The sequence below is a fragment of the Malus sylvestris genome, chromosome 2 (assembly GCF_916048215.2).
Source record: "Malus sylvestris chromosome 2, drMalSylv7.2, whole genome shotgun sequence".
Classification (NCBI taxonomy): Eukaryota; Viridiplantae; Streptophyta; class Magnoliopsida; order Rosales; family Rosaceae; genus Malus; species Malus sylvestris.
The window spans coordinates 29,959,815-29,985,034 of NC_062261.1; the positions used below are offsets into that span (position 1 = coordinate 29,959,815).

General features: G+C 35.4%; 3 protein-coding genes and 2 pseudogenes across 12 annotated transcripts in view; 3 read left to right on the top strand and 2 right to left on the bottom strand.

Moving 5' to 3' along the window:
- The window catches only part of LOC126585358 (rust resistance kinase Lr10-like), a 59,649-nt pseudogene extending 35,908 nt beyond the window's left edge, over nt 1-23,741 (top strand).
- Nucleotides 1-25,220, top strand: part of LOC126585168 (LEAF RUST 10 DISEASE-RESISTANCE LOCUS RECEPTOR-LIKE PROTEIN KINASE-like 2.3) — a 126,983-nt gene that overhangs the window by 54,012 nt on the left and 47,751 nt on the right. For 4 of the 7 annotated variants that reach the window (XM_050249580.1, XM_050249602.1, XM_050249571.1 and 1 more), the window contains one exon: nt 22,496-23,741. In XM_050249580.1, the coding sequence (XP_050105537.1) occupies nt 22,496-23,477 (982 nt within the window). In that variant the 3' untranslated portion in view covers nt 23,478-23,741. Of the gene's footprint in view, nt 1-18,142; nt 18,958-19,555; nt 19,589-22,495; nt 23,742-25,220 lie in introns of those variants that run through there. The other 3 variants (XM_050249615.1, XM_050249561.1, XM_050249559.1) reach the window with 3 other exon arrangements.
- Nucleotides 1-25,220, bottom strand: part of LOC126585254 (rust resistance kinase Lr10-like) — a 70,178-nt gene that overhangs the window by 9,632 nt on the left and 35,326 nt on the right. Inside the window, exons 1-3 of one of the 4 annotated variants that reach the window (XM_050249675.1) lie at nt 17,178-17,942; nt 16,914-16,940; nt 15,590-16,822 (exon numbers count right to left, since the gene is read on the bottom strand). The exons of 1 other annotated variant lie outside the window; for it this stretch is intronic. In XM_050249675.1, the coding sequence (XP_050105632.1) occupies nt 15,711-16,822; nt 16,914-16,940; nt 17,178-17,865 (1,827 nt within the window). In that variant the 5' untranslated portion in view covers nt 17,866-17,942 and the 3' untranslated portion in view covers nt 15,590-15,710. Of the gene's footprint in view, nt 1-15,589; nt 16,823-16,913; nt 16,941-17,177; nt 17,943-25,220 lie in introns of those variants that run through there. 2 more of the 4 variants (XM_050249662.1, XM_050249667.1) reach the window with 2 other exon arrangements.
- On the bottom strand, nt 996-1,868 carry LOC126585435 (rust resistance kinase Lr10). Its single transcript, XM_050249872.1, has 2 exons — nt 1,570-1,868; nt 996-1,477 (listed from the first exon to the last, which is right to left on the bottom strand). The coding sequence occupies exons 1-2, from the start codon at nt 1,607-1,609 to the stop codon at nt 1,011-1,013; spliced, it is 507 nt and encodes a 168-aa protein (XP_050105829.1). The 5' UTR covers nt 1,610-1,868; the 3' UTR covers nt 996-1,010.
- Nucleotides 5,043-8,790, top strand: LOC126585450 (uncharacterized; annotated as a pseudogene).

The window sequence follows — 25,220 nt, forward strand, 5'->3', positions numbered from 1 at the left end:
TCTCTCTCCCTCTAAGCTTTCAGACCTTTGACAAAGATAGGGACCTGCAAGACGATCAACCTTAACTGATAAGGTTTAATCTTGCCCGACCTTCTTTGCTCTGTCTTTGTCTTTTCTTTCTTTAAAGCCTAGTAATATGTTGTATACTTCCAGTTATATGCAAGTTATTTCTAGCAAAATCATGATGAAAAGGCTTTCTCAATATTTAGATCCGATTTGAATATATCTTCAGTGTTTAAATTAGATCTAAGTCCTAAGCCCTCGGGCATGTAAATCTAATTAGTGTAAAAGTCCTTGGCCTCAAGGCATAAAAAAGAACCTTATGTGGATTTAACCCATCCACGACAATCCTTGATAAACGAGAAGTCCGAAGTTACTTGGGGCGCAAGTAATCTACCTACCTCTTGGTTTTGTTGCTATTATATCATGATTATTATAGAACGCTTAAGTATGAAGTGAATTCTGATAGGAAGCCTCAAGGCCTACACCTAAGGCCCCACAAAGGCCCCACAAAGGCACCTATTTAGGTTTACTCTATTCTGCGGTCTAGATGGTTTGAGTACAAGATCGAACTCTAATGGGAAGCCTCAAGGCCTACACCTAAGGCCCCACAAAGGCACCCATTTGGGTTCGCTCTACTTCTCGGACTCGGGTAATCAGAAGTATAATAGTGATAAAACTCTTGCAACCATAAAGACTAAATATGATATGTTCAAGCACTGGTTTAGTTTGACAGGAAGCCTCAAGGCCTACACCTAAGGCCCCACAAAGGCACCTGTTATATCTAACACGGTTTCTCGGGCATATTCATATTCACAACTAAAACTTAAACATCCATTCGACATCTGCCATACTGAAGATGGCAGTGGCACGCCTGAGCACCTCAAAGTTAATCTTGATTGTGAGCCTCAAGGCCTACACCTAAGGCCCCACAAAGGCACCTTTCAAATTAACTCTGTCATTCTCTTTCAGCACTGCCCGACGAGCCTTGCCCGACGAGTCTTGCCCGATCAAGATTTGCCCGACGAGACTTGCCCGACTAAGCCCGATAAGAAAGCAGAAGCCCGACAGCAGCCCTCAACCGGCGTCGACCTCCAGGGGAGCTGTGTGCTCGTTGGCCAGGAAATCATCCCCCGACGGAAATTCCTGCGACGAACACTTCCCATCATTCCAACTTCCTTTATGAAATCTTCCCCATTTCCATTGGAACTATTGAGAACTTTTATAGCAACAAAGCATTCAGAAGAAAGTTTTCCTTTGAAAACGATTCCATAGGCTCCTTGGCCTAACTTGTCCTGGAATTGGTTTGTGATCCTCTTAATATCTGCATAGGAATACCTGCTTGTTTTTTGAGCTTTGTAATCTTCTAAAAACGTTTCAATCTTCAATTGACTCTCCTTTTCTTTTCGATTAGACCTATTTACACGATAGGCTGCAACGACCAGTAGTAATACAACAAATGATCCCAGGGTTGTACCTGCAAATCAAACAAATCCTTGAGTAAATAATAGTATTCCCGACTGTCTAGCTAGACATTGGAATAAAATATCAAACCGTCAGACTACTCACCTGTGGCCACTAATTTCCTTGTTAGACCTGAAAAAAGCATTGACAAATTTAATTATTAGTAAGATCTACTGCTCGGACAATATTCTTTGCATGAATAATACTGCGATTGAGTTTGTGAGATCTTCCCGATAGAAGAAAACAAATTACTCTTTGCCTAGTCATTTGAAATTCATATCAAATGCGTTGCATCTAGTTATTTGAAATATGTTCAGTCGGATGCTTACTAGATAAGTAAGCAGCAAGTGCAATAATATAGCAGAATATATGTAAAATAAAACCAAGATGGAAAATATAGGCAGACTTACTAGGTTTACTCAAGCGAACACATTGAATTTCAGTGTTGGTGTGATTGTACTTGATTCTACACTTTCTGTCAACACCTAATTCCACAGCGGAAAATTCCTTTGTCTGCAGGTTGTTTTTTTATTTTTGACAAACGTCTGAAGGTTTGTTTTTCTTGCAGGCAGACTTGTATTGTTCGTGCAGGATCTGTAGGGGCAAAAGGATTGGGAGGCATGGTTAAGTTCTCACCTCCTTCCCACATTTGAGCCACCACTTTAAAGGATGGACGATCCAGATCCGCTGGGATACATTGGATGCACCAGAGATTGGGTGATGCCACTTAAGAAGATGGTAAAAATAGTTAGAATTTATAAATTGATACACACCAATTTCTTTGTTTAGATTTATAAAAATAGAAATTTAAAATTCTGTTAGGAAAAATAAGTTGAAATTTAAGAGCTCTAATTCATAAGTTTAAATTTCATGTAAATATGTGTCATTTCTAAATTTATATGAGTGAGAGCTTAAAACTAAAAAAAGTTATGTATTCAAATTTCTTTTTTCTTTTTTTAGGTTAATCAAACAAAAAAAAATCAACAAATTCTAAAAAATAAAATTCCATTTTGAAATTCCTTTATAATATTATATTTCTTCGCACAGACAAAATGTAACGTTACCTTTACCTATAACTCCGTTTTTCATATTACCCCTAAAACAATTTTTTTCATATTTCAATTTTACCCTAAAATTTTAATTTAATTTCACAATTACCACCGGTTTGTCTTTTTGTTGGACAAGTGTCCAAGAGTGTCTGAAAAGTCTCGTGTTTGTTTTTGTGTCTAATACGTAACACAAGCTAGTGTATTGAAGTGTCGTGTGCAACTAAGAACATAACTAAAGCAGTATGGTGCTTTCTTTGAAGTTGCATTGCTCGTCTCTCATCTGTCGTTGTAGGAATCATTATCAATTAGGCTTAAGCTGTGTCATGTGTGGTTCCATTCGAGTGTCCCTAAAGCGTCTGTCAGTCAAAGTCAACAACACGCGATGTGGAGTGTTGGACAAGTGTCCAAGAGTGTCTGAGAAGTCTCGTGTTTGTTTTTGTGTCTAATACGTAACACAAGCTAGTGTATTGAAGTGTCGTGTGCAACTAAGAACATAACTAAAGCAGTATGGTGCTTTCTTTGAAGTTGCATTGCTCGTCTCTCATCTGTCGTTGTAGGAATCATTATCAATTAGGCTTAAGCTGTGTCATGTGTGGTTCCATTCGCTCAGAAGTTCTTCAATTGACCCCAAAGACCATGGCAGTCATGGAAGCCTAATATACCAGCACTGCAGGCGAACTTGTATTCGTTCGTGCAAGACCTGTAGAGGCACAAGAATTGGGAGGCATGGTTAAGTTCTCTCCTTCCAACATCTGAACGTCCACCTTAATGGATGGGCTATCTAGATCCACTGGGTTCCATCAGATGCACCGGAGATGAGTGATGCCACTCAAGATGAATTAAAATTATAAAAAAGATAGTTATAAGAGCATCTCCTAAGTATGTAATATGTAAAATGCTACCCACTTAGGCATTCAACGTGGTAATTTTTTATTCATTTGTCTTATGTTGGTTTTAGTTGTCTTTGCTTTACTTTGATTTTTTTTTTTTTTTGACAAACAATAGTGTTAGTGAGTTATCTTGTTAAGTTGTTAGGAGGAGAAAATCGATGAAGATCAAATCCATATTAGTGTGCATATCCATCATTACTTTCCTCCACTTATTTTAATAAGTAGAACACATTGGATCTTTCTGCTAATTATAATTCAATGAAATCTTAATAGGTCAAATATAAAGTTTGTACTTTGAATCTTAACTTGGTCACTTGATGTGATAAATATAATTCATCAAATCTTGATAATATAATACATGTTTACTGTCATGCAAAAAAAAAAAAAAAAAAAAATCTTTGTCAATTACTAAATTTTTTGATAAATTGATATCTTGCTATATTAATATAATTTAGGTGGTCCCAAGGTTGTTAATGTACGTTTTAGGCAAGCACAACACAGGGAAAATTCAAAGTTCTCAATTCTCTAGGCATAAAAAGCACCTAACTAAACCGGCATCCTATTCGGTATTCAAAATTTGGTTGAGAAGTCAAATCTCGCACAAACATACAAAATTGCTACATTATACATATACTAAAACCCAAACTCGAGTGCACTGTTTTTCACTATTCGTGAACAGTGAAATATCGGAAATGCCCTCCGATTTTTCTTATTTTTGCCGTGCTTTTCCTTATGTGTGCAGTGAATTCCCAGTTCTACCCATTCAGCCCAAAGGTCTTCTGTCGTTTCTTTCTCTCCTTCCGTTCATGTGTTTCACTTTACCTTTCTCCATTTTCTGCTTTAGGGCTTCTGCTTTCCTCGGTCATCGTCGTTGTGTGCCTTCATTTCTCTCGATTTCTTCCTTTTTGTTTCGCAATTTTATCTCCAGCGAGACACGATCTTTGATTTTTTGCAATCATTGTTCGCTGTTCTTCTCTGTTTTTGGCTGCGATCTGTGTGTTGCATCGATTTTGTCTTTTTCGCCGTTTTGTTTCAAGCCTCTCTTTTGAGAGGATCAGTGCATATTAAGGTTGGTGATTTTCAGATTTTTTTAGTTTTGCTTTCCAGTTTTATTTCATTTTTGGTTGTCTGACTATTATTACGATTGGGATTGATTTTGTTGGCAGATTTTCGCTCCAATTTGGGTGATCTCTCTTCTGAGAGAATCGGTGCATGTTGAGGTTGGTGATTTCCAGATTAACTATTACATTTTCTTCATTTAATTTTTTTCCTGCACATCTATACAAATACCAACGCTGACAACCAAATTAACTATTACATGCTATACCGAGATTATTTACCCAAATTTAGCCTTTTCATAGATGCAATTTTATGTTTGATTTTAAATTGGCTAAATATATTCAAACTATTTTTTAACAAGCATTTTTTCAATAATTTTTGAACACACAAATAAGATAGTCTTGAACACCATTGGTTCTTCGCTTTTCTTCATTGATCCAGATATTCCGGAAGTAAATTCATAAAATCAGTGTAAGTTTGTTTACAATTTATTTAAAAAAAAATGTTATATGCTCTTACAATACAAGAAAGGCTACTCTCACAAAATGTATCAACTAATGTGCTATTTTAAACTCTGCAGCTTTTCCAAATGCACAGAGCCTTTTAAAAATACTGCTACCCTCTACAAAACAAGCCAGTAAAGCTCAAATATTGCAGACAGCAAAGAAGGTAACAATTGAAGAGTTGGCTTTTTTAGATCCAAATTTGTACAAGGTATTAAATCTGTTTATCTTTTGTTAAAAATGTTGAATGCATGTTGACACATTTGGTTAAAAATATCTATATTATTAATCCTGCTTGTACAAGTCTTTGTTAAATTGTTTTACAGAACGAAACCTTTCTCTGCAAAGAATCTGTCAAGCAGTTTGACGCACACTACGATTGGTGGTACAATGCTTGCCTAAACTGTGCCAAACAAATGCACAAAGATTGAACAATTGGGCAATTGATTTGTCAAAAACATGCAGACCAGCCACCAACTCCTTGGTAATTTTTAACATGTTATGATTAACTTTTATTACCAATTGCACAAAATATTTCTTGCATTTCTTCTTTTTTGCCAATGCCTCATGTTACAATTTACTGCCTACAATTAGTGGTGTTGTATTGATTTTTAAATCTCAATGTTATGCAATTAGAAATCCATTCCATCTTTTTGGTTAAAATTATTGTTGTCATAATGGTGTCTTTCATAGAAACAGTTTAATTATAGTTATATACAAATGACAAATCTATGGTTTCCACTTAAGTGGTATTGGAAAATTCTAAATTGATATTAGTCAATCAAAGTTTTCATGGATTTAAAAATCTAGATTCTGCATTTGTCTTTCATTGCATATGTTAATTAATCAGGCTGTTCCTGGATCCAGGGGAGAAAACGTTCAATGGAATAATTTCTTAGATGTATTGCCACATCCCCAAGGATTAGGTCCACTTTTTACAGGTCAGTGGAATATTTATGCTCAAAATCCCGATTCAAGTAGTCAATATATAAATGAAAAATATTAAATCAAAATAAATAGATGTAAACAATAGTGCTAAAAAACTAATTTCATTAAAAATATTTGACATTCATTATTTACTCAAATGGTTATCCACTATGTCAAATTATTTGTTCAAATTATTTTCTTCCGTAAGTTTTCATTCTTCTTTTTCACTTACTTCATATCAATTGATCTTCAAAATGTCTTGATCAGAAAGAGTAAACACTAAACAATTTTTCTTAACGTGTTTTCTTTGGCTTTGTTTAAGAAATATATCTTTGATGATCAATCTTATCTAATTTAAACTTTTATAAGCAGGTACAAACTAAACTTGGTCCTTGAGGACGAAACCAGTGAAATGAATGCTTTAATTATTGGCAAATCTGGTGAGAAGCTTTTGGGCACAACCTGCAGACATTTAGTTCGGGTTTACTCACATACTCTGGTGAGTTCTGCGTCTTTCTCAGTGTGCCTGAATTTTTATTTTTATTTTTATTTTATTTTTTTGTGGTTTTCGATTTACATATGAATTTTGTGTTTAAATTTTCCTTTTGTAATTTTGTCTGTGTGTTTGGATGCTGCGTATGGCTGTTTGATTTACTTCTCTTTTGCTTTCAGGGGGCGATTTCTAAAGTATATAGAGGCAAAGCTTTCTCCAGGACCCTCCATATGCAATATTCATTGACATGGGTATTTATTTTTTGTTAGTTACTAATTTTAATTTTACTTACATTTGTGACCATTATTAAATTTTAATGATTTTTTTATAATTTATTTTTTAGTTATTGAATTTGAATGAAAACCGCAAAATCTTCAATTGGGTTTTGATTTTTGAGAGGTATCTGAAATGGGGTTTTCTACTCTGCCTTCTGCTATTTGCTCCACCGCCGCAATAACTTTTGTGTTTTCTTCTATCCCGTAGAATCTGCTCGATTTTAGATTGTCTGAGTCCTGCGATTTTGTGATAATCTTCCATGGTAAATGACTTTTGTTCGTCTCAGTTGGTCTAAATTTCAAATTTTCAGTTAGATTGTTTGTTTTGGTTTCGTTTTCTGCGCATGATATGAGCTTCAAATTGAGATAATTTTAATTTTTACTTAATGTGTTAATACTTCTATGCAGGTATTTCCTTTGTTTTGGGTGAGTCTCAATTGCCCAGTGCATATAGTTTGGTTCAATTTTCAGCTTCTTAAAAGGCTAAAGCATCTTTGTTTTTTACTACCCAATTGCTTATTTTCACCAAATTTATAGTTTCTTCTCTCTCCATATCTCTCCTCAACTGCATGGATGACAAGAGGAAGTACAAAGGGATGCATTTGGCTCCCACTTTTGAGGTTCCTCCCATGAGCAGGCACCCAAAAACTGGCGACTGGTGAGCACAAAAAAAAATTGATTTTTTTCTTTTCTTAATTTGATATAAAGTTTGGATTTTGAAGTGTGGGTTGGACTTAATCGTTCATTTAATTTGATGGGTTTGGTTTAAATGGAAAGACTCTGCTTTCATTAATGATAAAATATTGATTAAATTTGAAATAAGAAATTGGGTTACTCTTCTATACATTTTTTGTGAGGATTCATTGAGAATTTGCTAATTGTTTTAATGCATATGAGATAGGGTTCTGCTTTCTAGGGTTCGTTTCTAATCTTTAGAGACTGCTTGATTTGGTATTGTCAAATAGTATATGGATTTCCATGTTCATTGTATCGGTATGTTGTTGCGGTAGTTTAATGGGATGCAATATAAGGTAAGGTGTTCACATGAAACCAGACACAGGGAGGTGTCCTCGATTTTCGGGATAAAGTCCTATAAATGATGAATCTTTGTACTTTTGAGTTTTGATTTAGGAGATTCGACCAGGGTCACATTCAATTCCTATTGAACGACAAAATCATGTCGGTGATTGTGAAAAAGGGATTGTTTCCGAAAAGCAAAGTAATGGATTAACAAATAAGATATGTTGGCTGATAATAGCTTACTGTTTTTAAATTATACATTACATTTCCTATTGAATCTTTCCTGATGACCTATCTAATCTTTCTTTTCCCAGAAATATTTTCATCATGTGTTGAAGCAACAAAAAGACTACGCAGTTGCATCGTGAAGTACATAGCTCACTTCTCCTATTAAATGTACCCCATTGTTCAGATCCTTGGCAGCAGGAATTCCCAGCCCAAAATTTTCTGAAAGTGTAAGTGTCTCAGAAGTTCAACTCTATTAAACAATAAGCTATTAGTTTAATGATTGCCACCTGCTTTTGGCAGGTGAAAATTTGATGTCATCTTCAACTTTCCTCATCCAAGCCATTACTCTAGCCTACGCGAAAAGGACTTTGAGCTTATTGAGTAAGTCACTAATTATTAATTCAATTAACATTTGTTTTTGCATTCGTCACTTATTTAGCATAATTCATTTTAGTATTTAATTCATGGGGATTAAGGCCAAGTTAGTGATTAAGGCCAAATATTTACTAACTAATACGAAAACATTGTTTGGTTACAATTCAGGAAATTGACCCAAGTTCAAAACCCCTCTCCTCCAATTGCATAACACACAAGTTCCTCTTTCTTACAAAGAATGAAGAATTGATTGTTATGTATGAACCAACCCTTTCTTTTTATTACAAACGATGTTGGGTAAGGGTAATCGAATTTGGGAATATAGAAAGTAAAAATGATTGCTTCTTTGTTCAAGCCTGAATAAAAACAAATAGGGTTATAATTAGGATAGCTTCTCTCACCACTTACATTTACGTTGCCACATTGATATTTTTGTACTCTATTATCTAATTATAAAAAATTTAGTGTATTTGTTTTATGGAGAGAATAAAGTTGCATAATTTTTCATACAGTTTTCCATCCCGCAGCAACGTGCGGGTACAATTTCTAGTAAATACTATATCTCTTAGCAGCCTCTAACAATGATACACGTGTAATCATCATTTCTCTTGGCACTGAGAAAGAAACATTCGAGGGGAATCATGTGATGATATAGTTGAACTATGTCTAATTTTAGCACCAATAATCTGAATGATATTTTTTTTGTTTCTACATCACCCATTTACGTGACTAATGTTGTAACACTCTTTTAAGTGACTAATGTGTAAAGATATATAATTAGACGAAACAATAAATTTACTTATAGAGGTCAATAATGTCGTAGACAAAACAAGATATAGCTTAGATGAAACGAGAAAAATTTGCTCCTGGGTCCAATGTAGAACTCATATTAGTGAAAGGCTGACATGTGCTTTGGCAAGTGGCTGAATTATTTGCCTTGTACTAGTCATCAAATTTGAGTCCATTAGAAATTGAGTTATTTATTTGAAAAAAGAAGAAATTGACAGATTTTTTTTTTATTGACATGCATACTTTATGGGGTCAATAATGATGGTTGTGCGCCTTGCAGATCAATGGTAAGAGCCCACTTCACTTGGACATCTTTGTTTTGAGTGGAAGACAAACTTTTAGACATTGGAGCTAAACCTCATGTAACCCTGTCAAACGGGTCGTGTCTGTCGTGTTCATGTCGTTTTCGTGTAACACCTGTTATCTTAACGGGTCGTGTCTTGTTACACCTGTTATCTTAACAGGTCCTTAACAGGTCGGGTCACTTTATCCAACGGGTAAGGTGACCCGACCCGTTATGACCCGTTAAGAAAAATATATATTTTTTTTAAATTTGCACATACCACACATTGCCACTTAAATATTACTTCAAAACATTAAAACACATTTATCGTTTAAGTACTACATCTACACTTGAAAATAAGATCCTAATAAAAAAACATTCAAATACTAGTCTATTACAAAATATTAAATGTGCAAGGATATGCAAAATGAAAGTTTTTGTTTTCAAGGTTGTGAAGCATTTCATTAAGTATAACATAAGATTTTGTGGTATCCACTAGTGTAAATATTTTAAATTGAAGATCGAGTTCATTCATTGTATTCATATAGGGTCAATGAGTGTAGTTGTAAAAAATCATCTAAATCAGAGTTAAAATAACCGTTAAATCGTGATTTTTTTGTTTATAACCGTCAAAAAGTTGTGTCTCGTTACATGATCTCTGAATGTTTTTTTTTTACGCTTTTTTGCATATGCGATCTCGAAGCATATACAAACAATTTTGACGGTTGGATGGTTGAAATTAGTTTCGTAAGATGCGTATCCCATCAAAATGATAGATTCACTAACACTTAGAGTTTATTTATACTTTCATTAAGCTTAACATAAGTTTTTGTGGTATCCACTTGTGTAAATATTTTAAATTGAAGATCAAATTCAATCATTGTATTCATATAGGGTCAATGAGTGTAGCTGTAAAAAAATCATCAAAATCGGAGTTAAAATAACTGTTAAATCGTGATTTTTCGTTTATAACAGTCGAAAAGTTTTGTTCAGTTACTTGATCTTTGAATGTTTGTTTTTTACGATTTTTGGCGTATGCGATCTCGAAGCATATACAAAAAAGTTTGACGGTTGGATCATTGACATTAGTTTTGTAGAATACGTATCTCATCAAAACGATATATTCACTAACACTTAAGAGTTTATTTATCTCTTTATTAAGTATAACATAAGATTTTGTGGTATCCACTTGTATAAATATTTTAAATTGAAGATCAAATTGATTCATTGTATTCATATAGGGTCAATGAGTGTAACTGTAACAAATCATCAAAATCGGAGTTAAAATAACCATTAAATCATGATTTTTCGTTTATAACTGTCGAAAAGTTTATTCCCGTTACTTGATATCTGAATGTTTGTTTTTTACGATTTTTGGCGTATGCGATCTCGAAGCATATACAAACAATTTTGACGGTTTGATCGTTGAAATTAGTTTCGTATGATGCGTATCCCATCAAAATGATAGATTCACTAACACTTCGAGTTTATTTATACTTTCATTAAGCTTAGCATAAGTTTTTGTAGTATCCACTTGTGTAAATATTTTAAATTGAAGATCAAAGTCAATCATTGTATTCATATAGGGTCAAGGATGGTAGCTGTAAAAAAATCATCAAAATCGGAGTTAAAATAACTGTTAAATCGTGATTTTTCGTTTATAACCGTCGAAAAGTTTTGTCCCGTTATTTGATCTCTGAATGTTTTTTTTTACGATTTTTGGCGTATGTGATCTCGAAGCATATACAAACAAGTTTGATCATTGGATCATTGAAATTAGTTTTGTAGAATACGTATCTCATCGAAATGATATATTCACTAACACTACAGAGTTTATTTATCATTTCATTAAGTATAACATAATTATTGTGGTATCCACTTGTATAAATATTTTAAATTAAAGATCGAATTGATTCATTGTATTCATAAAGGGACAAGGAGTGTAGCTGTAAAAAATCATCAAAATCGGAGTTAAAATAACCGTTAAATTGTGATTTTTCGTTTATAACTGTCGAAAAGTTTTGTCCCGTTACTTGATCTTTGAATGTTTGTTTTTTGCGATTTTTGGGATATGCGATCTCGAAGCATATACAAACAATTTTGATGGTTGGATCGTTGAAATTAGTTTCGTAGGATGCCTATCCCATCAAAATGATAGATTTACTAGCACTTAGAGTTTATTTATACTTTCATTAAGCATAACATAAGTTTTTGTGGTATCCACTTGTATAAATATTTTAAATTGAAGATCAAATTCAATCATTGTATTCATATAGGGTTAAGGAGTGTAGCTGTAAAAAAATCATCAAAATCGGAGTTAAATTAACCGTTAAATCATGATTTTTCGTTTATAACCGTTGAAAAGTTTTGTCCCGTTACTTGATATCTGAATGTTTGTTTTTTACGATTTTTGGCGTATGCAATCTCAAAGCATATAAAAACAAGTTTGACGGTTGGATCATTGAAATTAGTTTTGTAGAATACGTATCTCATCAAAATGATATATTCACTAACACTTAAGAGTTTATTTTTCCTTTTATTAAGTATAACATAAGATTTTGCGGTATCCATTTGTATAAATATTTTAAATTGAAGATCGAATTGATTCATTGTATTCATATAGGGACAAAGAGTGTAGCTGTAAAAAATAATCAAAATTGGAGTTACAATAACCGTTAAATCGTGATTTTTCGTTTATAACCGTTGAAAAATTTTATCCCGTTACTTGATCTCTGAATGTTTGTTTTTTGTGATTTTTGGGATATGCGATCTCGAATCATATACAAGCAAGTTCGGTGGTTGGATTGTTGAAATTAGTTTCGTAGAATTCGTATCACATCAAGTTCAATGGTATATATATATATTTATTTATTTATTTATTTATTTATTAAGTAGATTTGAATTTATTTATTTTGCACGTATAACACTTAAAAAATTAAATGATATGTATATTTAAGTTGATCCAATGGTCACTAAATTTTAAAATTTAGTTTAATTTATATATATAATTATTATAGTTTTTAGGGGTATAAAATTGTTGAATTAATATATATAATTATTATAGTATTTTTTTAGGGTTATAAAATTAGAAAATTAATATTTTGCTTATCGTGTATCGTGTTAACCACGTGTATACCCGAACCAACCCGTTATCTTAACAGGTGCTTATCGGGTTACTCGATAACGACCCGATTCGTTATCATGTCGACCCGAACACCTGTTAATTTCGTGTCGTGTCGTGTCGGGTCGAGTTATCGGGTCGTGTCAGGAATTGCCAGGCCTAGGGTCGGGGTGTGTCAGAATCTGTCAACCAAACTGATCCAATCCACACGTAGAATAAGAGACTAATATTTGGCATAGGCTAAACCCTATCTTCCAGATGGCTGACTTTTCAAACAAAATAAAGCCACACGTCCACACTTGAATCTATCAACCAAATTGATCAAATCCACACGTAGAATGAGAGGTTGATATGTGGCATAGGGTAAAACCTATCTTTCAGATGGTTGACCTTTCAAACAAGATCAAAGCCACACGTCCACACTTGAATATGTTAACCAAACTGATCCAATCCACACGTAGAATAAGAGATTAATGTGGCATAGGCTAAAGCCTATCTTCAAGATGGCTGTCTTTTCAAACAAAATAAAAGCCACACTTCCACACTTGAATCTGTCAACCAAATGGATCAAATCCACACGTAGAATGAGAGGCTGATCCGTGGCATAGGCTAAAGCCTATCTTCCAGATGGCTGACTTTTCAAACAAGATTAAAGCCATACGTCCACACCTCCACACTTTAATCTGTTAACCAAACTGATCAAATCTACACGTAGACGAGAGGCTGATCCGTGGCATAGGCTAAATCCTATCTTCCAGATGGCTGACTTTTCAAACAAGATTAAAGCCATACGTCCACACTTGAATCTGTCAATCAAACTGATCCAATCCACACGTAGAATGAGAGACTAATATGTGGCATAGGCTAAACCCTATATTCCAGATGGCTGACTTTTCAAACAAAATAAAAGCCACACATCCACACTTGAATTTGTCAACCAAATTGATCAAATCCACACGGAGAATGAGAGGCTGATATGTGGCATAGGCTAAAGCCTATCTTCCAAATTGCTGACTTTTCAAACAAGATAAAAGCCACACGTCCATATGTCCACACTTGAATTTGTCAACCAAACTAATTTAATCCACGTGTAGATTGAGAGACTAATATGTGGCATAGGCTAAAGCCTATCTTCCATATGGCTGACTTTTCAAGCAAAATAAAAGCCACACGTCCACACTTGAATCTGTCAACCAAACTAATCAAATCCACACGTAGAATGAGAGGCTGATTCGTGGCATAGGCTAAAGCCTATCTTCCAGATGGCTGGCTTTTCAAACAAGATAAAAGCCACACGTCCACACTTTCGAATCTGTCAACTAAACTAATCCAATCCACACGTCCACACGCCACATGTCACATCCTGGCCCGAGCTCGACTTCGCCTTAGTACGATATTATCCGCTTTGGACCCCGACCACACCCTTACGATTTTGTTTCTAGGAACTCACGCGAGAACTTCCCAGTGGGTCACCCATCTTGGGATTGCTCTTGCACCATTCTCGCTTAACTTCAGAGTTTCTACGGAACCCGAAGCCAATGAGCGATTGGCTCTGATACCAAATTGTCAAATCCCGGCTCAGGCTCCACCACACCCTGGGCTCGACTCCACTGTAGTTCGATATTGTCCGCTTTGGGCCCTGACCACGCCCTGACGGTTTTGTTTCTGGGAACTCACGCGAGAACTTCCCAATGGGTCACCCATCATAGGATTGACCTCGCGCCATTCTCGCTTGACTTCGGATTTCCTACGGAACCCGAAGCCAGTGAGCTCCTAAAATGCCTCTTGTTAAATAGAGATGTGAATATACATATAAGACTTACAAGATCCACACCCCTGGATGATATGGGATCTTACACCACACATCCCAAATCAATTTGAATTGTACTATTTGCTTGGAGATATAATTATGTCCTTTATTTTATCAAACCCATACTTGCATAAGGAGTCAAAATCTCCTACTAATGCATTCCACGTGGCAATAATCAAAAGGCATATTACCATTTGTATTCATGTGATAATCATCCCATCCTACTACATCATATGATGTCGCATCTTAATGCACATACATATTCCATCATATTCTGGGGGTATAATTATTCGAGTACATATAATTATTATAGTTAATTTAATATATATATATATATATATCTATATATATATATATTATAGTTTTTAAGGGTATAAAATTGTTAAATTAATATATATAATTTTTATAGTATTTTTTAGGGTTATAAAATTATAAAATTAATATTCTGCTTATCATGTTTCATGTTACCCACGTGTATACCCGAACCAACCTGTTATCTTAACAGGTGCTTATTGGGTTACCCGATTCATTATCGTGTCGACCCGAACACCTGTTAATTTCGTGTCGTGTCGGGTTATTAGGTCGTGTCAGGAATTACCAGCCCTAACCTCATGGCAAAGCTAGAGAAGAACTACGATCTAGACTGAGAACAAAATTCAATGGTTTCCTTTTTTTTTTAATTATTTTTATTATTCTTCTTTTAATTATAAGCGATATGCTATGGTAATCTACAATAAAAAAAAGAGAAAAGTTTACACTTGAGGTGCAGTGGGTTAAAAAAAAAGAAGATCTTAATTACCAGAACAATCCAACACTTGTTAGTAGTTTCCTTTCCAGTAGTTTATTTATTTCCTCATATATATCGATGTGTAATTAACAATATCTTATTTGATTTTGGTTGAGGTACTGATTAAACTTGAAATGTATTTCAACATTTTGGAAGAGATGTGACTTGACCAATCTCTCTAGTTGGTAATGTAACTTATCCTAAAGTGATTATTGTTCAAGAAAAAGTGAATTCTCACTAATAATTTATCATTCCAATCTCACAAAGTCGTAGAATTATTACTCTCAGTATCTAAAAGTACTGATAAAAAAAAGTTACAAAACATATCGATTTGAATGGGAAACTGAGAACCTAGAAACTTTGAAGAATCATAACGAAGCAAGCATGGCAACAATCTCTATTGACGCTAGTTAATAACCGTGGTGTAAAAACTTGAGAAAAGATTTTTGCATAAAAGTTTTGTGGAAAAGTGATGCATATTGGCCAGCCATTGGTTTCAAGTGAAAAACCAAGAAATCCAACAAACCTCGAATGTACTTACGTAGTCAGACAAACACCTCGAGCTATCGAGCACATATGGTACTTAGGTACAATATACACAAGTGTACGCACATATCTATCAATACAAGTAGATATGTTACTCTAATTCAGCAATAGCTTCTAACTGAATGTTTAGATTTCTTGCAGGTGTAGTTGCATTTGTTCGTGCAGGACCTGTAGATGCAAAAGGATTGGGAGGCATGGTTAAGTTTTCTCCTCCTTCCAGCATTTGAACAACTTCTTTCATGGAAGGACGACCCGCTGGGTGCCACTGGATGCACCAGAGCCCTACAATTGCGAGTTTCTTTGGAGTTTTACCATCTCCTTCCTCCCCAAGATGGACCCGTATGTCGTCTCCTTCTTCTAGAAGATTATAGATCCATTCTGGATAGTAAATTTCAGTTGGGATTGCTGAGGTTGAATCAATATTCTTCCTTCCCCCTACCATCTCAAGCAGCAGCATTCCAAAACTATAGACGTCCGACTTATAGGACACATTTCCAAAGTTCCTGGAGAACACTTCAGGTGCAATGTAGCCTATAGTCCCTCTAGCTGTAGTCATGGACACTATGCTTTGATCCTTAGAACACAACTTGGCCAAACCAAAATCAGAAATTTTTGGAGTGAAATTGTCGTCTAATAAAACATTATGAGGCTTGATGTCGAAATGGAGGATTCGTTGCTCACATTCCTGATGAAGATAATAAATTCCCTTGGCTACAGCAAGAGCAATATCTTGCAACTTGTCCCAACCAAGGAAACGATTGTTATTGTCTGCCGATGAAATGAAATCGTGCAGTGAACCATTGGCGAAGAACTCATAAACGAGAGCTCTGTTAAACCCATCAGCACAGAAACCAACCAAACGAACCACGTTGACATGGTGGATACTTCCCATCATTCCAACTTCCTTTATGAAATCTTCCCCATTTCCGTTGGAACTATTGAGAACTTTAACAGCAACGAAGCATTCAGAAGAAAGTTTTCCTTTGAAAACCGTTCCATAGGCTCCTTGGCCTAACTTGTCCTGGAATTGGTTTGTGATCCTCTTAATATCTGCATAGGAATACCTGCTTGGTTTGTGAGCGTTGTAATCTTCTAAAAACTTTTCAATCTTCAATTGACGCTCCTTTTCTTTTCGATTAGAGCTATAGACACGATAGGCTGCAACGACCAGTAGTAGTACAACAAATGATCCCAGGGTTGTACCTGCAAATCAAACAAATCCTTGAGTAAATAATAGTATTCCCGACGGTCCAGCTAGACATGAAATAAAATAAAAAACAGTCAGACTACTCACCTACGGCTGCAAATTTCCATGTTACACCTGAAAAAAGCATTGACAAATTTAGTAAAGTGATGATCTACTGCTCGGACAAATTTAGTAATAGAAGAAAACAAATTTCTCTTTGCCTAGCCATTTGAAATTCATATCAAATGCGTTGCATCTAGTTATTTGAAATATGTTCAGTGGGATGCTTACTAGATAAGTAAGCAGCAAGTGCAATAATATAGCAGAATATATGTAAAATAAAACCAAGATTGAAAATATAGGCAGACTTACTAGCTTTGCTCAAGGGAACACATTGAATTTCAGTGTTGGTGTGATTGTACTTGATTCTACACTTGTTGCCCTTTGCCTCACACTCTATACAATTTGGTTTCTTCCATTTCAAATTAGTATCCTCAAGACCATAATAGTGCATCTGTGGAATCGACAAAACATCGTACATCTTTGTACACGACTCTAGGTCCGGATAGTCCATAGTTTCGCTGGAAGATTCAATGGCATAAACTCTGTAGCCAGGGCCACTAATGCAGGGGACTTTAGCACCGTATGACTCTCTTTCAGCAGGGCAGTGGAATAAGGTAGCGTTGGAAGGCATGGATTCTTGGAAGTAGAATTGAGAGGCTGGCAATGACATGTTGATGTTATCAACTTCTAAAGGCTTTAACAGCAGGCATGTACGCGGTTGATAGACTTGGACTTCCTGATGCTTGTAATCTATGCGCTTCACCAAGAATTTCACCACTACCACTCGGTGCTCCTGTCCGTAGTCACCCTCATTCACATGGCAATCAGATATCGGACTACAGTGATGTCCACGGAGAAACGGAATATGGATGGCCTCGCCATCGTCCCCGCATTTGGATTTTTCACAAGCATAGGCATTCTGGATTGCTCCGAGCAACGTTAACAAAGTCAATGAGAATATGCGAACCCAAGAGATATTGAGCTGTTGCTGCTGCATTTCTGAGTATTTTTTTCCAAGCAGAAGAACAAATATATGTATAGTTCAACACAAAAGACTTTGTAGAGCACTTGACCATAAAAATGCAGTCGATCTACAGGTTTACCCCACAGACCACGTCACGGAAGCCTAGAAAGTATTTACTGCTTTGGTCAATACTTAATTCCACAGCGGATACTTCTTCCGTTGTAGAGTCATTCCTCTTTACCGGCCACTTTCAATCTCATACACGTGTAAAATATTTTCTTGTGCTTATATAAATTATTTGTATTGTTACGCACTTTTTGTGTCAAACCTCGCTGATATTTTTCTCCATGGGAATGAGTGGAAGGTCCTCCTCCTCCTCCTCCTCCTCCTCCGGGTCTATGCGGTTTTTAATTGCAGCTTTTATTGTTTTTAGCTTATCCCCTCAAACCATTTGTAACGCCGCCATGCCAAAGTGTACCCCTTCTTCCTGCGGTCATATCCGCAATATAAGCTACCCTTTTCGACTAAAGGGTGATCCGTGCCACTGCGGCAACTCAGGATACACTCTGTCTTGTGAGAACAACAAAACCATACTAAACATACCTTCATCTGGCGATTACTACGTACAGGCAATCAACTACCATAACCAAACAATCCGAGTTGTCGATCCGGGCCTTGACAAGAGCAATTGCTCCTCCCTTCCTCTTCATTCTTCCGCTCTTTCTTCTAGGTATTACCAAATTCCGACGACACGTGTGAATGGTACAACAAATTTAACATTTTTGAAGTGTCCGCGTCCAATGAATTCATCTCTTTACGTGGACGCTGCTCCATGTTTTCCTGTTGAATCTGCTTCTAATTCATCTTCGTCGATGTCGTCATCCCAACCAAAAGCGTATGGCTATGTCAAGATTGGAGATTTAGAGGTAGGGCAGATGAAGGACGGTTGCAGCATAGAGCGAACGACTTATGCCTACTTGTTCGACGGCTACAACGCTTCTTATAAATCCATACACAATTCTCTGGTTTATGGATTTGAGCTTCAATGTATCCGAGATGGTTCCTTTTACTGCGGATGGTGGGATTTCAAGTGGAATGTCGAGTGTTATTCGCACAGCGTTCGAGGTGAGTAGGGAATAAATCTCAATTTTCTTTTTTACTTCATTATCATCTTTTGTAGGAAATTCATTTCTATAAAATAAATAAAATTAAAATTAAAATTGCAGGGCCATGGTCATCCTTTGTAAAAAATTATTTTTAAATAAAAATGTCAGAACAAATTCATATATCATCTTCAATTGAAGAGGCTCCTTAATAATTTATTATTTTTGAACTTATACTTTAAATTTATTGATTAATTTAAGTAAACGACTTGTTTTTTAAATTTAGTAATTGAATTTGAATCAATTATTACAACTAAAGAGTTGGGTACCAAAAAAGCTAAGAAGAGGGCTATATTTGGCCAATTTGTCATTTTTAGCTTGTGGACCATTGGAGATGGCCAAATATATTAGACAAAGAAATAACAAGCTTGAGCAAGTGACTATTTACCACAATATGTTGTGCTCTTACATGATGACATAGGGTTCGAATCATGTCAATGACATATATAACCCTTAACTTACTAATGTAAAAAAAATAAAAAAATAAAGTTTGAAATTTTAATTTAAAATCAACTGGTGTGGGCCAAGTATTTTACATTTTTCCCTCTTTGCCATCGCAGGTTTTTTTCAATTTCTATGGACGCTGATTCAAAGTAAGAGATCTATCCATGGGAGCTTATATGACATTTAATTTATCCTCTATTTCGAGAGTTCTTATATTCCTTTTGAATTGATTTGACCCTTTGGCTTACACCCCTTCATCAAGAGGTGCTACTTCCTAGAGAACGTGTCTTTTCAATTTGAATAGATATCCAAATATTCAGAACATGTTGTGTAGTCTAAAAGCATCTCTGAAGAGAGGTCAAATCCAAAATATCAAACTATTTTAAAAAAATATTTAAATATTTGATGAATTTTTATATAAAACTGCTGTGGTTATGTTAAATGATTAAAAATGATATAATATTAATGTCAAATTATTTTTGTGGTACATGTGGTGATATGTCATTTTTTATGTGATCCTTGTGGTGAAAAAGCTATTAATTAAGGACAAGGATTGTCTGCCCTCCTAGTTGTGGTGCCCTTCTATGCCCTCTTATTTTGTGCGGTCATGGTTAAGCGACGTCAATATTTTATATTTTAATTATTTTTTGTCTTATTATCTCATTACAAAATTAATATAAAATATTGACGTGGCTAAACCGTGACCGCACAAAATATGAGGGCATGGAAGGGCACCACAACTAGAAGGGTAGACAATCCAAGTCCATTAATTAAACTCCCGTGATGAGCCCTATTAACAATTGAGGTCCAAATCTAAAGTTCTGTTAGTCTTCTATTAGATAAAATCATGTGACTATCATATGTTGATCGGTCAAAATTAAGTTTATTTATTTTGAAAAATAAAAAAACAAAACATGATTGAATTAAAATAAAATTACAAATAAAAAAATGTAAAGATAAAAAAACCCAGTAGTTAAACACTAAATTATACTAATTTCAGTAAATCCTAAATTATACTAAATGTTCATAGAATAAGATGTAATTTTGATTGAAATAATGAATTTGATGCTTCATATGATAGTACGTGGGTTTATTTAACAGAAGACAAAAGAAGATTTGGATCTCAATTGCTAACAAAGCCTACCACAAGGCTTTAGTTAAAAACTTTTTCAACACGAGGTCACATCGAAAGTGGTGTGTCACACCAGGATCACAAAAAAATTTGGACTAATATTAAATTATTTATTTATTTATTTTATTTATTTATAATCTCTCCCGCTTTCACTGTCTTTCCTCTTCCTCATTTTCTCCGCCGCTATTCCTCCCTCATCTCAACTTCACTGGATCTTCGAGAGCAACACCGTCGTCAGTGGTGGCATGGCCACCGTCAACATCTCCACCCACACCTTCGAGGCCGGCGCCTCCATTCTCCACCCCAGGAACTTGCACGCTTTTGAACTACACCAAGCTCCTCAACTTCGCCGTCAAAAGCCCCTCCTCCTCCTCTTCTGCGCTTCAAATCAAAGCTTCCCTTTGCTGATAAGATTGTTTTGCTTTCCAATTCACTCTTCATGCTCTTCAGATACGGCTTCTCCCTTGTCAGGATGGACAAGGTTGTTGAGGTATAAAACTAAATCAATAAAAGGTTTGTTTATTGGGTTTTAACTTAGGGTTTTGTTGTTGAATTTGGTAAATTTCTTTGTGGTGCAGATAAGATTGTTTGGCATCTTATTAATTTCTTGGGTGTTAATTTGGTGAAGTCCTTGCCTATGAGAATCATCAATCCTGCTCATGAAAAAATCATGGTCCTTTTCTCACCCTAAGCATTTCTGTCAATTAAATTAATTTCTGGGTTGTTTTCTAAATTTAATTACTGTTTAATCATCGCATTTGATCGTGTGTAGGATCGAGAAGGAGGAGAGGGATAATCGGTGGTGCAGTGGTGGTGGTCGGTGTTGAGCGGGAGTGGGAGTGGGAGGGACGGCGGCGGTCCTAGGGGTCTGATGCGGGGAGTAGGAAACAGATCCTTCCAGTTTGTTACAGGGACAATGACTCATTTTGTAAAACTAACGAGGGTGTAGGAAAGTTTCATTAAACATGCACTGTTGCTCTGCATGTTTTGGAAAAGGGCTAGATTTTCAAAGCTATGTTTTGCTGCTTGAGCTTTTAGTCTTTTTTTCTCCCTCAATTTAAAAAAGCAGGTTTTAGAGTGTTTACCAAACACTAAAAAGACCCCAACTTTTATCTTCATACCTGCATTTTTTTTTTTTAATTTCAGCTGTACCAAACTGGTACTAAGAGCCACAGACTTTCTTTAATTACACTATATTTTTGTTACACCTTACAAGAGTGGTATTTAATCAATCACATAAACATGTACCTAACAAATAATATTGGGCATTCTCTATGGATATGAAAAACTGCAACAAATTTCAATGTTAATCCAGGTGTGCGTAGGAGCGATATGTTTGTAACTACCTCCAGGGTATATGTATGATGGCTCATCAGAAATTTTTGAATGATGGCTTATCAGAAATTGGAAACCAAAATAGCTCCCATAATTGATTAGGGGCTATGTCTATGATGGCTTAACAGAAATTTTTATCTATACTAATGCTTTGCACTTCGAAAACTAGCTAGTTATTTTTCTTTGATTTTGTTAATATATCTTGTTGTATTTCTTGGGTATTTAATGTTCTTCACAATATTCACTTTACAAAGTCCAAGCTTTAGTCAAGTTTGATTTACTCTTCGTTCTGTTCTAAACGCAGATCTTCTATGGCTCGTACTCTCTTGTTTCGGTAAGAGCTTTGCTGATATATATGATATCCAATATTGAGCATAATATTGAGCATATACTTTGATGCAAGGCAACAAGTCAATTTCTTTTCTCATGATGTTTTTTGTGATTTACTCCAATGTTCAGTACTAAAATTTCTATTTGGGGCACCATTCGTGACTGCATTTTTGATCTATACATGGAAAAGAAGACATTTGTCAATGTACAACTCCATAGAAGAATTTTTGCATGGTGAAAAGAATTTAGTGCCAATAAGGTATTCATACTCGAACATCAAGAAGATGTCTAACAAATTTAAAGAAAAACTTGGTGAAGGAGGGTATGGATCAGTATTCAAAGCAAGGTTACGGAGTGGACGTTTTGGGGCAATTAAGATGTTGGATAAGCCCAAAGGCAATGGACAAGATTTCATCAGCGAGGTAAATACGATTGGGAGGATTCACCATGTTAATGTGGTTCAGCTTGTTGGTTATTGTGTTGAAGGAACAAAGCATGCTTTGGTATATGACTTCATGCTCAACGGATCTCTTGATAAATACATTTATTGCAAAGAAGGAAGTATCCCATTAAGTTGCAAGACAACGTACGAGATTGCACTTGGAGTGGCCCGAGGGATCAAATATCTACATGAAGGTTGTGACATGCAAATTTTACATTTTGACATCAAGCCTCACAATATTCTTCTTGACGAGAATTTCGTACCAAAGATTTCTGACTTTGGGCTGGCAAAATTATACCCGGTAGATAATAGTATTGTGTCTCTAACAGCAGCAAGGGGTACAATGGGATACATGGCTCCTGAGCTATTCTACAAGAATATTGGCGGTGTTTCGTTTAAAGCGGATGTTTATAGTTTTGGAATGTTGTTGATGGAAATGGCAAGCCGAAGGAAGAATTTGAATGCATTGGCAGAGCATTCAAGCCAACTTTACTTCCCGTCATGGGTTTACAATCAATATAATGAAGGAAAAGACTTCGAGGTGGGAGAAGTTGTGGAGGAGGAAAAACCATTAATAAGAAAAATGATTATAACCGCCTTGTGGTGCATACAATTGAAGCCAAGCGATCGACCGTCAATGAAGGAAGTCCTACAGATGCTCGAGGGAGATGTTGAATTGCTTCGAATGCCTCCGGAGCCTCTTCTATATCCACAAGAGATGCCCGTAGGTGCTCCTAATGATAATCCGAATCCATCATATTCCAAGGTGGAGTTAACATCTTCTTTGACGGGTAGGTGAAGACACGCATCTAGCATGGACTCTGTCAGTTTGAATCTCAATGCAATGTTTCTGGTTTTGTAGTCGTACTGTGTGCATGTACATTGAATGTTAAAACTCCCTTTCAGTGATGTTAAATATGTTGTTTAGTACAACATATGTTGTTTAGTACAACATATTTTCATGATTCCAGGGATAAATAACATATTTCATGAAGGACATGTATGATTCATGAAGACGATATTTTCTAATTTTTGTTCCAAGAAATTATTGGTTGTGATGATTGTTCGCTCGTGCTGGTAATTCTGGTTCTCATGGGCTATGAACTGTGATTTATAGGCTCCTAGGCCTAACTTGTCTATGAGCTGATTTGTGTTTGAGAGCCTTGTAATCCTCCAAAAATCTTTCAATTTTTAATCAATTCACTCTCCTTTTCTTTTATATCGGAGCAATATACTGGATATGCTGCAACAAGTAGTAATACAACTAATGATTCCAGGGATGAACCTGCATATTAAACCTGGAGTAAATATTTCCAGGGTCTTAAACATTTATTAAGACACCCGAATCAGGAATTTATTTTCCTGGTCTTTGAGTTTTTTAGGATAAATCACTTTTATTTTCACGTAAAAATCTTTACGTTGCACATAAACATTTGCTAGAGAACAAGGATCTAGAGTTGGGCCTTAATCCCCACACTTGAATTCTTTGCAGGTATTTTGGGTTTCTCCATGCACTTTGGAGATGAAGAGTAAGATTAAGTAAAAGGAAGAAATGAGAGTTTTCTGCACTTTTGAGGTCATACTAATGCTCATGGATTTGTTTTTGAGATGAACAAACTATCAGTATCTGGATGGATATGCATATGCCCAATCCAATACCAACATGTCGGAGAAAATTAGGTAAGTTGGTCAAGGCACCGGCACCGTAAGGTTTTGGTTCAATAAAACTGATGTGTAAATTTTAAACACATGATATTATTTTAGGAGACTTTAACGAAAAATTTCTGATACTATTCACTTTAACGAAAAACTACATTTTTACACTAAAAAAACAATCATGATACTATTCACTTTACCCTTTATTTAAAACTTAAAGTTTTCAAATCTTTTTCTTTAGTTTTCCTATTATTTTATAGATCAGGCCATCATCACCTTGTCAGTGCTCCCATTCAATATAAGTGGCATCATTAGCTAGAGGGACTCAATGAAACCGATGTTTAGTCCATATGGTGTCACTGTCAAATAATATCTCGCCATGTGTTCAGAAAGTACTCTAACCATCCGATGAGTGACTGACATATGGTGAATGGTGTGTGAGAAAATCTCTCCATTAGTTGATAGGATTATGGAAAAGAGAAAATTGCATAAACAGTACTTGGACATTTTCACCTTTGTGCATCTAGCGTCCAAACTAATAAAATTACTTGACTACCCATACATTTCGACAATACTAGAAATTGCTACCCGCGCGTTGATGCGGGATAAAGAATTGTAAGAAATATTATGTATGAAAGATATAAAAATTTGCTCATTGTGATAGAAGATTAATAATATTTACATTGAAAACATTAGAAAGATGTTCATGTACCAAAGATTAAATCGATAAAGCTGACGTACAAAAAATCATAGCTCAACGGAATACAACTTTTCATCAAAGAATTGACTAAACCAAAAACCAAACACATGAAAATCAAACTTTGAGATCCAATTATCTTCCCAAGCTTCAAAATCGAATTCAATCAATTTAACTACACTGACAAAT

Bases quoted from the DNA above. Each gene is read 5' to 3' on its own strand.
- LOC126585435 (XM_050249872.1), bottom strand. From the start codon at position 1,609: ATGCTTTTTTCAGGTCTAACAAGGAAATTAGTGGCCACAG. The intron at 1,478-1,569 runs GTGAGTAGTCTG...TTTGATTTGCAG, and splicing joins AAGGAAATTAGTGGCCACAG to GTACAACCCTGGGATCATTT.